Genomic DNA, 13,013 nt, shown 5'->3' with positions numbered 1-13,013 from the left:
AGCTGTGTGCCCACCAGGGGTCGAAGGTGACGCAGGATGATCCTCTCCATGGTCTTCAGCAGGTGAGAAGTCAGGGCAACAGGCCTGAAGTGGTTAGGCTCTTTGGTGCGCGGCGACTTCGGTACTGGAACCACACAGGAGGTCTTCCACAGGGCTGGGACCTTCTCCAGGCTCAGGCTCAATGTTGAATCATGCCTGGGAATCACCCCACAGAGCTGGTCACACAGTCCCTGAGGAAGACCTGGGCGGAGCCGCCCCCGGGCCTGGGGCCTTCCTTGCCTTGATCTTCTTCAGTTGACTTCCACCTGATCACCTGTTATGGAGAAGTGAGTGGAGGATGACTGGGTGTGTGTGGAGGGGAGGTGAGGGTCTCAGGGAGGGGGAGAGGGGGGTGGTGAACTGATGGCGGGAGAGGGGGGAGGGAGCGGGTGTTGGGTTCCTTTGTAGTGGGTCGTTGAAGGTGGCAGGCTGAGGAGGGAGGGGGGGAGGAGGAGAAGGCCAGGGGAGGTGTGAAAGAGGGGGCTGGGGGGTGTGAAGAGGGAGGTGAGGAGGCAGAGTCAAATCTGTTAAAGTACAGGCTGACATGTTCACCGCACAACAAGAAACTAAACAGTAACACCATTCCTCTATTTTAAGGGCTCTTTCACACCTATAACTCGTTGGACTCGGTGCGATTCAGGGCTGAAGTTGCAGCATTGTTAACATTCTTCATTTGGTTTGGTTCCCTCTCAAACTACACTTTGTCAAACGCACCAAACACTGTAAAGACACCTCATGCGGTCGCTTGTTTATTGGACAGAATTTTATTATTTATTTTCCACAGCCATTTGACCTCTGCACACAGGCCATGGGAGGAGGTTGTGAGTCCTAACTCACTTGGCGCAGTGTGTAGTTTAGGTGATGATTTGGTGTGGTTTGTGTTCATGATGATGGTGATGATGATGTCTATGCCTCTGATGTTGATAATTGTGTTGTGATTAGAGGATGGATACCCGACCCGAGCCCGACGGGACCCGACAGTACCCGACGGGCCGGGCCGGGTTGGAACAGATGTTTAGAAAGGATGCTCGGGTTCGGGTCGGGCTCGGTCACATCAGCGCGATAAGGCGTTGAACATTTTGAATTTAAAACAGCTTATTATGGAGGTAATGGAGCTTGTTGCCCCGTGTGCATTGATGCGCTCATCTGTTGACATTTCCCAATGCCTTCCTACGATTGGTTAATAAAAGCTTCACACAAACAAATGTACATGTGTCATTAGTATGAGAAACAAATGCGATTTTAACTGTGTCGGGCTCGGGTCGGGTTCGGTTACTGCTCTGTCGGACGCGGGCCGGGCTCGGACAGAAAAATCCGGCCCGATCCGCACTCTAGTTGTGATGGCAAAGATGTCATGTTCAACATGTCTGGTCACTATGAGGTTGCTTAATGACGTTGAAGTTAATCAAGAATTTGACATCACAAAGCTCAACCCCAGGCTTTTTTCTTCTGTGTTCAGGTGGACCAGTGATCCTGGAGAGTCCTGTCTCCCCTGTGATGGAGGGACATGATGTCACCCTGCACTGTAAAACAAAGATGTCCTCCAACCACCCGGCTGCTTTCTACAGAGATGGCTCCTTCATCAGGACTGAGGCTGCCAGGCACATGAACATCAGCGGTGCTTCCAGGTCTGATGAAGGCCTCTACAAGTGCAGCATCAGCGGTGTTGGAGAATCTCCATCCAGCTGGGTCTCCGTCACAGGTGAGGAAGTTACCGTGTACGGTGTGGCCGACGGGGGCCAACGCACCGCAACTTAATGAAACACAACCTAATAGACAATACGCAAGCACATTAAGAAAATGTCCAAACACAACCAAATACACAAACACGGTTCAAATATAGAAACGATGCAAAAAGAAAAGCACACAAACCCCCCCAAAAAAAATGCAACACAAAAAACACCTGCAGAGAGAGAGCCGGGGCATGTTCGATCCAAGGGGGTAAGCGAGCCTCCGCAAAGTGTACTTCCTTTGGAGCCATTTTGGAATAACTTTACATCTGAAGCGTTTAAAGACTCTATTTGTCCGTTGTTTATTTCAATAGAAACACAACAATGCATAAAAGGCTCCATTACCTTGTAGCTCACGTTATGGCTCAGTAGCAGACATTTTTATAAAAAATAGGCTAACGATTGTGTCATAACCACGCAACTCACTGTTGCATAGTAGAGGAATTACCGTATAGTCAGGAGAAGCTCGCAGGCAACCTGGGGGGTAGGGGGCATACAGTCAAAATGACAAAATAATGAATCAGAATACATAACAAAAGTTGCTCCTGCTCCTATGCTCATTGACAGCTTACTCAAACTCTCCGTCTCTGCTGATTGAGAATGATTGAGATCTCTCTTGCACAGCTACCAGAAGACTTACAGCTTTCAGTGTGTGTGTGTGTGTGTGTCTACTTTAAGGGCTCAGGTCACAGGTGATACTCAAATTTATAAAGGTGTTTCATTAAGTTGCGGTGTGTTTGCCCCACCTGGTTTCAGGAGTTAATTCATCCAGATTTTCACCAGGTGTGATTCTGTCTACAGGTAAACCCACGTCCACGGCCCCTCCCTCTGGCACAGACCTGCACCCGCCCCCGACCTCAGAGACCCCGACCTCAGACCACCACCACCTCCTTGTGTTCAGACTGGTGTGCCACCTGGTGGTGTTCAGTCCGTATTGCATCTCCACTTTCCTCATGGTTTCTTTATATCGACGCAGGCCCACAGGTAAATTGAGCTTGTTTTAATACTGTTTATAACATGTTAGTCAGGATCAAAGTAAAGTACATATCCAGGATATAGCCGGATGTCAAACTTCATCACTCACTTTTCCTTCTCTGCGTGTTACCGTTCTCAAAATCGTTTTGATACAGTAAACAACCATTAACTCCGGGCTAGCAAGCTACACGCTGAAAATATCAAGTTTTGAAGAAAATCTGGATGGTGCAACAAGCAGGAAATGGTTGTAAAGATTTACAAAGAATATGTTCACGTTTTTTTCCTCTCTAACTGGAATGTTTTGGGACTGATTGGTTTGATTGCTGTGGACAAGGTCCACACGGAGAACCACTGGTGAGAGATAATGAGGTGTAACCATGCATCAGCTGATTTAAAGCTCTTGCTACTGTATTGTGTCGACAGTTAACTTCATGTAATATTGGATGTAGAGTTTTCTTCTGCGCGGAGCAAATGTTTCACCAAAACAAGTTCCTTCCTGAGACTATTCTGCAGAGCCGCTGTCGCTGCACCCAAGACGATTCTGATTGGTTAAAAGAAATGGAAACAACCCAGAGTGTTTTTTTTTTTCTCCTATCCCAGAAAGCACCTTGGGTGTATCCAGACTTTACTCCCATAGCACTGTGTAGATAGAGCTGGCAATGTGAGACTAATAAAATGTACACTGCATATAAATGTACACTGCATATAAATGTACACTGAAAATGTATTCTGACAGGAAATGACCTACCCGTCTCCATGGCAACAGCTCCATCCAACCGGGCTGAGGTCGAGCTTGACTGAGGACTGTGATGACGTTGTGGCGGTCAGCACCGTGCATCACATCTGACCTGAACAGATCGGAGACTGTGTGTAACGTTACATCAGTTTGATATAATCTGTAATTTGAATTGCTCCTTTACTTAAACATCCCCATCCATCTCTGTACATCTGAATATTTTCAATAAAGCTTTGTTTGTTTCAGTAGTTTGTTTCAGTAGTCTTTCCAGTTCAAGAGTCACTGCAGATTAATATGTTAATACTTGTACTTGTTGTATTGTTTTGGCTCACAGAGTGAGACATCCTCTGCCTATCTTTGAGGAAAACGTTACAGCATGTGTGGCAGAGGGAAAATGAAAAGAGGGGTCGCTATTACTTTTAATTACAAAAACAGGGTGGACACAGAAGACACACCTTCATTAGGACAAGGCTGAGACTAGGCCAATGTGGACTTGCATGGGATCTGGCAAAGATGGGCAAGCATGTGGATGGACATTGTGGAACCTGCAAAGAGAAACAAACTGTTCAACATTACTTTTGGATTGTCTTCAATACAAAAATGAAAGAGAACAGTTGTTCAAAATGGAAATACAGAACATGACATTGCGATCCTTGCTAAATCCCCCTTGATATCAAGTTGAGATAGTGGAAGACGTCATGGATTACATCTCTGCAGCAGGACTACTCCACTGAATTTGGCAATACTTTCAAATAGACTGTAGTTCTGTAGCTGTGATAACGGCTATATGGCTGTAATTTGCATTGTATGCATGTGTAATGAGGTGTCTATGCGGAGTGAAGTGGGGAACATGACCTGCTCTAAGAATAATTTACACATGATTGATCAGGTCGGCATTAGATTATGGACAGCTGCAGTCTGCAGCTGCTGAGTCAGTTGGGTGTGATCCTAAATCAAGCGTTAAGATTGTGCTGTGGCGCTGTCAAAACTACACCAGTGACAGCTGTCCAGGTGGAGATGGGAGAAACGCCTCTTCACTTTAGAAGAGATCAGCTAGTCCTTGTGCATTGGGCAAACTTGAGGAGTCATAATAAAAATCACATGAGTCAATTTGTTTTAAAGCACAGCGTGGAAATGCACAAGTCTGAAGTTTTGGCTGGGTGATCAATAAAGTAAATGAAATGGGGTTTAATGAATTCAAAATAAGCCGTACTGTACCTTTCCCAGCTGCTCCACCATGGGTTTTTAAAGAATTGTCCATTTGATTTGGAGTTTCTAGGAGAAAAGCAAGGAATTAGCATGGACAAATATAGGGTACAGAGCTATTTAATGGAGAGGTATAGCGAGGATATAACTATATACAGATGAATCTGAACAGACTGATAAAAGAATGGGGGTTGCTTATGTCATCCCAAAATTAAAAGTTACAATAGGTAAAAGAATCAGTGATGATAGCAGTGGGTTGCTCTGCTGGGTGGAAGTCAATGGGCCAAAGAAGGCAGTGACTGATTCAGACTCCAGCTCAGCTTTGATCAACGTCAACACTTTTCAGTCAAAATCAAGGCCGAATATTGTGTTTTAAACAGTACAAGCTGCAAATAATCAGTTACAGTCAGGAACCCAGATAGCTTGTGTATGGGTACCAGCTCATACAGGTGAGGTAGGACATGAGTTAACAGATAAAAGCATGGTTAAAAACATAGTCAAGGGTACATGGCAAGCATTATGGGACAATGGGCAGACTGGAAGACAGTTCAACAAGAGTAAAGTGGGAAAGAGCAGAAATATGAACAGAAGCAAGGAGGAGGAGAATCTATTTTCTAGACTGAGGTCTGGACACACAAGATGAAATATTACTTTGTTAATAATGAAGACGCATGCTGATGGCAACTGTGTATTCTGTGGTAGTCCAGAGTTTGTTGAGCATGTAATACTACGCTGTCCTAAATATCAGGAAGAAAGACAAATAATAATCTCACAATTGCAAGGAAAACAGTTGAGGTTAAACTTAGAGGACCTTCTACAAAGCAGCTCAGGTAAAATGGGTTTTAACCCTTGTGTTGTCTTCCCATCAACGTCATCTTTTGCTTTTTCCAGTCTTTAAGCTGTTTTTTCTACGCTTTTTTAAATTCATAGCCTAATTTTTTTATTTTAAATTACATTATACATCATATTTTACATTATACAAAAACAATTTCTTGTTTTTTTTTCAGCGCTTTTTGTCTCTTTTTTTTTTGTCATATCGTCCGAGGTTTCGGTCACTTTTTTCTTTTTAAATGCCATAAAATTCAATAAAACACACAAAATTAAGTGAAAGTAATCATTAATTTTACCTGAAGAACATTGCATGGCATCCATGTTCTTTTTTGGCCATTTGGTTGACAGAAAGCCAAGTTCCTGATATTCAAAAGAAATAAAAAACGGGTCAAATTGGCCCTGAGGGCGACACAAGGGTTAAATATGTATTTATCTTCCAGAGGAACACAGGACTAATTAAGTCATTTATTTGTCTTTTTTGTTTGATGGTTTTTTGTTTTCACCCCGGTCCAGCTGGTGGCGCACCATTACATTTAGCAGACAAAAAGCCAACAGGAAGAAGAAGAAGAACCAGGAAGCGGCTGCACCACGTGCATGCCGGCCGGCTCCACCACGTGTAAGCCTCAAACTAGGCTCGTTGGAGATGAGCCAGGTGGGGCGTGCCAAGATGGCCGAGTGAGTAGACGCTTTCTACCGAGCTCTGCAAACGAAAGTTTTGGAAACGGTAAAACTCAATATATTTTCTCGCCAAGCACCGAACCTTGTTTTGATAAATATAACAGCACTCATAAGACGAACTACCGAGATATGTCGAACCAACGCGAAAGAAAAAGAGGTCAAGAGAACGCCGGTCGGAAGCTAATTCCAGATGCTAGCAGTGCTACTCTCAAGGCTACCAACGCTCTAATTGACAATTGTCACGATTATACCTCCAATTCCCTGTCTCTCACCACTGCTAAGACTTCATTGAATTTCCACCGCTACCTGTCACTCCCAGTAAGTCGCCAGCTCCGAAAAATGATGTACACAGCTGGGTTTGACCAAACCAACGCCAATGATCATAGCTACCCTCTCGACTCTGATACACCGCGGTCACACACATTGAAAGCATGGTCAGTGCTAATGCACTCAAATTGAAGGTCTTAAAAAGACTATTGACTTTGTGTGCGCAGAAATTAAAGAGGTAAAGAGCAAAGTGTGGTACTCTTGAGGGAAAATGCGCAAAGAGAAAACGAGTGACACATGTCAGCAAAGGGTCTCGGAGTTAGAAAGATACTCCAGGAATGGAACCTGAGACTTTACGGAGTTGAAGAATCAGAAAAAAAAACATACGAAAGAGGCCTCGAGATCTGTCAATGCTGTTCTGCCGGAGGAGAGGAACAGCTGGCTGATACTATCGACACCGTCCATCGGCTGGCGCCAGCGGCAACATGACAAACAACCCAGAGGCTTCATCATCCAGTTCATCGCTCGTTTCTGCAGAACGCCGTATGGAAAGCTGCCAGACGTCGCCACACCTGCGTGACAACGGGTTAAGATTTGGCGGAGGATCTCTCTCAGAAGACCGAGACCGAAGGAGCAACCTGGTGCCAGTTATAAAAAGCTCGGAGGAGGGCAAACCCCTCTTCATCGGAGTGCGCGGATTTATCAACGTCAGAAGTCCCCCTCCCCCCTAGAACAACCTCGCCTGCCGGTTGATATCACTAGTCCCTACTGGTTTCATTTGCACTACATACAGTGATAGCCTGATTTGCACTACGTTCAGAGTTGACATTGTGATGTTATAGTTCTTGTTGTGCTGTAACTAAGACGTTACAAAGCACTTTAATTTACTAAATTGCTGCCATTTCTGTTATACGTTCTACCTCTTAAGGCCGTTTGATACCCAAGGCAGCTGCTGAGGGGTGCTGTATTTAGGAGCTGGCCGGGACTATTTCCTTTCCCCTTTACCGTTATTTTTCTTATAGAAGCAGCACTCGGTCCCCTTATCCAGTCATACACTCTTAACTGGTTATTAATCACTTTCTAGTTTATTCCTTGTTCACGTTTGTTAATAACTTTGTCTTTATCTATTGTTTCGTTAAATGCCAGGGGTCTAAGACAGATTTGTAAAAGGAAAGCCTTATTTCTATTTGCCAAACAACTTCATTCGGATTTTTGTTTTTTTCAAGAGAGTCATTCCACATCTGCTGATATTAATTTCTGGAAGTCTCAATGGGGTAATGATATCTGGTTCTCTCATGGCTCAGAGAGATCTGCTGGAGTAACCACGCTTAAAAATACTTTCACTGGTGATGTCTTACACTCAGACTGTGACTCCCTAGGACACTACCTTTGTACTGTAATTAGAGTTGACAATATTTCTATCATAGTCATTAACCTTTACGGTTAATAACAGCTGAGAATGATAAGTTCTTGACTCTATAGAAAGAATTACATTTTGGCTCTCAAATACCCAAACTCTCTTCTTTTAATTGGTGAGACTTAACATTGCTTTAGATAATGCTGTTGACAGGTGGCCCCCTAGGCGGCCCCTCCTCCCTCAGCACAACCTTAAAACACTTATGGGTCGATTTAACATTGTAGATGTAGGAGAGGAAATTTCCTGATGACAGCTCCTTCGCTTGGAGGAATAGTCAGGTTCCAGTCATTCTCGCTAGATTAGGCTGTTATCCATATCATTGATAAAGGAAAGTTACAGTAATATCCTGCCACTCCCCTCACGACCATAGAGCAATTCATAAAACATTCAATTAGTGCATCTAATACATCTAAAACCTTGCTACTGGAAGTTAACATTCCTTGTTACAGCATGAAAAGGTTAAGACTGAAATTATAAGTTAATTACTCTTTTTTCCAACAAGGCTAGGAGAAAAATCCTACAACACTAACTGGGAACTATTTAAGTTTGAGTCTGGAAAATTAAGACATTATTCTGGAACTTCTGTTGCCAAAGCTAAAAGAGCAAAGAAGAAGAAGTCTAAGTAAAATTTCCTCATTTTTCAAAGCCCCCTGGCGAAGTTTCAGAGAGGATAAATTACTTCTTTTTGCAACTTCAAAACAAATTGGATGACTTTATATCGACAAAAAGCTGAGGAGCCTTTGTAGGTCTAGAAGAGAGGCGTGGAGGAGGGGAGCAAAATTCTGCATATTTTTTCCGCCTTGAAAGATACCGTGCCAAAATTAATTCTATCCATACATAAATATTATGGAATCATTACTGATGACGCTAAATTTTTTCAACTTTTGTTCAACATTTTATAGCAATCTATAACAGCCCCGACCGCCCACCACGGGGGGCGCCCCCCAAAAACCCCCCAAACAACCACACCCACACCACCCACACCAATCCCCCCCCGCACAACCCCAGCAGAGCACGCAACCCCACGACCCCCGCCACCAAACCCCCGCCCCAAAACGGACACCCCCCCCCCACAGCTCCACAGCCACACAGCCCACCTCCACCATCACCGGCCCCAGCCCCCCCCACCCCACCCCACCCAGGCTCAGCACCCCACACCACAACCGCCACGCCCCCACCCCGCCCCACACCACACCACGCCACACCCCCACCCCAAAAACCCCCACCCACCACCCCACACAACCCGACCGACCCCCCAAACCCCCCCCCCACCCCCGACCCCACGCACCAGACCAACCCCCCGCCCCAATGCCAATCCCCCCAGCCACCCAACCACAAAACCGCCCCCGCCCCCAGGCCCGCCCCCCGTCTGGGAAGCCCAGTCCCCCCACCCCCTACACCACATAACCCGACAGCCACCCCCCCCGCACCCCCCCCCCACACCCCCCCCCCACACCCAACCCGCACACCCCCAGACCCCAACCACCCACCACCCCAACCAGCACCCGCGCAACCCCCGCCCCGCCCCACCATCCCAGCCACCCCCCACCCCGGCCCCCAACCACCCGCCCCACAGCCCCCCACACCCCCCACCCGTCCCACACGCAACCCGACCACCAAGGCACAACGCGCCCCCCCCCCCCCGCCCCGCAATCCCCCATCCACACCAAGACGAGCTCCCGCAACACCCCCGCTCTCACCCCCCCCCCACAACCCCCGCTCCAAAATATTGAGAAGTTCCGTCCAATTTCTACTCTGTAAATAACGTTAGAAAGTTAATGTGGCAGACAGAGATTATTGTGACACCCTCTTACAATGACAGAGTCACTGATATTCCATTACTTTACTCAAAAACAATAAATCCCCCGGCACCGACGGTCTAATGCAGAGTTTACAAGCGTTCTCAATCACTGTGCCCCTTTTTACTCCAGGTTTTATGGAGAGTATAGAGAATAATACCCTTGCTCCTAGCCTCCTCAGGCTGATCACATTGCTCCCCCAAACCTAGGAAAGACGTGCTTCTTATTGATAGGAGACCCCTCTGTCTGCTAAACAATGATTACAAAATTATGCTTCGATGTTTGCCAGGAGAATTAAGAAACTCTTGACACAATTATAAGAGACACATCAGGCTCATGAGGGACAGGCACATCTCTAACAAATTAGACTAGTTAGATATTCTTGACTACTCTGACTTGATATCTGAAGATGGCTTCATCCTCTTCTTAGATTTCTATAAGGCCTTTGATACAGTAGAACACCAATTTATTTTTCGGTCTTTAGAAAAATTTGGTTTTGGGAATTTTTTCTGCAAAGCAATTAAGACGTTATATATTAATGGCAACTGCTCTATCAAACTGAAAAATGGAACTTCCCCAAGATTTGATCTGAAACGTGGCATTCGTCAGGGATGTCCGATTTCCCCTTATCTGTTCTTACTTTGTACACAAATTCTCTCAACTCATGTCGGTAACAGCGTTGTACAAGGAATGTCTGTCGCGGGTAGGGATATTATCATCAGTCAGCTTGCTGACGATACCACCATCTTTTTGAAAAATGCGAGCCAGGTACCTGTCGCCATTCAAGTAATTAACCAGTTCTCAGAGGCCTCCGGTCTATGCCTAAATATTAATAAAGTGAATTGCTACCTTTAAGAGATGCAATATACACCTATTTGCAACATTCCAATCAGGGAAGAAGTACATACTTAGGCATTATTATCTCTAAAGATCAGAAAGTGAGATTTCAGTAAATTTTTCTCCAATCATAAAAAAACTCAGAACAAATTGAACGTGTTGCAAAGGGACTTATCCTAAAAGGCCGAGTGTACTCACCAAGGCTGAAGGGATATCCCGGCTCACATACGCAGCTCTCTCTTTACACCTGGACAGTAACATTTGAAAGATTTGATAGCTTTTGTGATTTCATCTGAAAAATCTGAAAACTTACTCATTATATAAAAGAAGTGTTTTCATGAATAATTATGAATCTGGTGGGCTCAACTTTTTGGCTTCAGTACTCTAAATAATACTTTTAAGATTAACTGGGCTAAGCATTTCTTAAAAACCCGCTGTCTCGATCTGAATTTTATTCCCCCTATATATTCTCTCACTTCGGTGGTCTAAGTTTTATTTGGGCTGTAGCTATAATGTAGACAAACTCCCTGTAAAACTGTCCACTTTCCCAACAGTCCTTTTAGCATGGTGTCTAATCTAAGCATAACTTCCCACCTCCAGATACCTAATCTGGAATAACAGAGATATATTATATAAAAACAAACACTCTCTTTTGAGAATTGGGTACTTAATCAGATTCTGCTGGTGGATCAGCTTTTTAGAGAGGGGCAACTTTTCACTTACAGTGAGTTTTTATCAGCAATATAACTTCCTTTTACGGCCGAAGAATTCGCGATCGTATTTGACGCCATTCCATCAGGCACGATATAGCTGTTTGATCTGCTGGTAGACTTCCCGTACTGCTGTCTCCCTCCCCAGTGTGGCTGAGTCACCAGTTGGAAAAATCTGCTTTTCTCCCTTCCTCGAAATAATAAGAACGTCCGTGCTTTATTTCAGAGAGAAATTGTTTCAACTCCAAATGTTACACTTTATTGGAACCGATTTGTTAATGATATTGACTGAAAAAGGTTTGGATGATTCCCCACAAATACCTGATAGTGAACAAGGTAAAGAAGTCTCGTTTAGAATAATTCTAGATTTACCCGCCCAATCATTCATGCTGAAATTAAAAGAACATGATGCAAACTGTTCTTTCTGTGAAGACACCCAGAAACTGTTGACACCTTTTTTGGTATTGCTCACTCCAGAAGATTTTGGCAACACTTCAGCAGATTTATCATTGACCGTATCTATAAGACTTTGCCCTATTATGGGAAATGTTGTATTTTGTTTTTATAGAACTCATAGTAAAGAAAAGATGTTTTTTTATTATAATTTACAATCCTTTTGGCCAATTTCATATCCACAATGTAAATTCAGTTCTAAAAAACCTAATTTTATTCATTTTTCCCATGAGGTTGTGCATTATATAAATCGATTTCGGGCTCCCATAACAAGAAGGCAGCTAAACTGTCAGTATTTGGTCCTCCTTGCTCTTTAGTGACCTTTAAGCTTCCCCTGCATATGTATTGTTTTACCATGTTTGTTGTGTTGTATCTTTTACTTTTATGTGTTTGTTGTGTTTCTGTTTTGTATTTTTGAAATAAGATGGCTTTAAAAAAAAAAAAAAAAAAAGAAAAAAAAAAAAAAGAGATGAGCCGGTCTCGCAGAATCGATCACCGGCGATCGGCCCCGTTGCATGCCGGTAGATTTGTGTCCGACTTGATCCCGACTTGCTCTGACGTCATGCACACGTGGCAACGGAAATCTCACGAGAGCAAGGCGGCCCAGGTCTGAGACCAGGGGGACGCAGGTTCTGAGACCAGGGAGCGCAGGCTAACGGGGGTGCAGGTCTGAGACCAGGGGGCTGCAGGTCGAGACCAGGGCTGCAGTCTGAGACCAGGGGGCTGCAGGTCTGAGACCAGGCGCAGGTCTGAGACCAGGGGGCTGCAGGTCTGAGACCAGGGGGCTGCAGGCTGAGACCAGGGGGGCAGGTCTGAGACCAGGGGGGCGGTCTGAGACCAGGGGGGTCTGAGACGGGTCAGGTCGAGACCAGGGGCGCAGGTCTGAGACCAGGGGGCTGCAGGTCTGAGACCAGGGGGGCAGGTCTGAGACCAGGGGCGGCTGACAGGGTGCAGTCTGAGACCAGGGGGCGCAGGTCTGAGACCAGGGGGGCGCAGGTCTGAGACCAGGCGGCGCAGTTGCTTTTCACCGACTGCAAGAGCCAGGCGGACCCAGAGCATGCTGGGAAACGCCGGCTTCTCAGCTGATTTAACACCTGATTGGTTTACAACATGATGACGTTTTATATAAACTTTTTATTGTTTTTGAATCGGAGGGATTTTAACTCTATTTGTCTGATTTAAAGACTTATTCTGTCCAGAACACATGTTGTGAGGCTGATAGAGACGTTTAGACGTCAGAGAGACTAATCTGTTCAGATCTCTGATCATCTCCAGTCTGTTGTTCATTAAAATCAGCAGCAGGTCGCATGTAGAGCACTTTGACAGCTACTCTGT

General features: G+C 45.1%; 1 protein-coding gene across 2 annotated transcripts in view; it reads left to right on the top strand.

Annotated features, from left to right (window-relative positions):
* LOC116695359 (Fc receptor-like protein 5) overlaps positions 1-3,723 on the top strand; it is a 21,105-nt gene extending 17,382 nt beyond the window's left edge. The window contains exons 4-6 of one of the 2 annotated variants that reach the window (XM_032525577.1): positions 1,499-1,741; positions 2,671-2,753; positions 3,481-3,723. In XM_032525577.1, coding sequence (XP_032381468.1) covers positions 1,499-1,741; positions 2,671-2,753; positions 3,481-3,591 — 437 coding nt within the window. In that variant the 3' untranslated portion in view covers positions 3,592-3,723. Of the gene's footprint in view, positions 1-1,498; positions 1,742-2,570; positions 2,754-3,480 lie in introns of both variants that reach the window. The other variant, XM_032525576.1, reaches the window with a different exon arrangement.
* Positions 3,724-13,013: the final 9,290 nt, after the last annotated feature.

This window comes from Etheostoma spectabile, chromosome 9, assembly GCF_008692095.1.
Source record: "Etheostoma spectabile isolate EspeVRDwgs_2016 chromosome 9, UIUC_Espe_1.0, whole genome shotgun sequence".
In the NCBI taxonomy this organism is placed as follows: domain Eukaryota; kingdom Metazoa; phylum Chordata; class Actinopteri; order Perciformes; family Percidae; genus Etheostoma; species Etheostoma spectabile.
The sequence above is the reverse complement of the archived record's forward strand: the minus strand, read 5'-3'. Positions and strand labels throughout refer to the sequence as shown.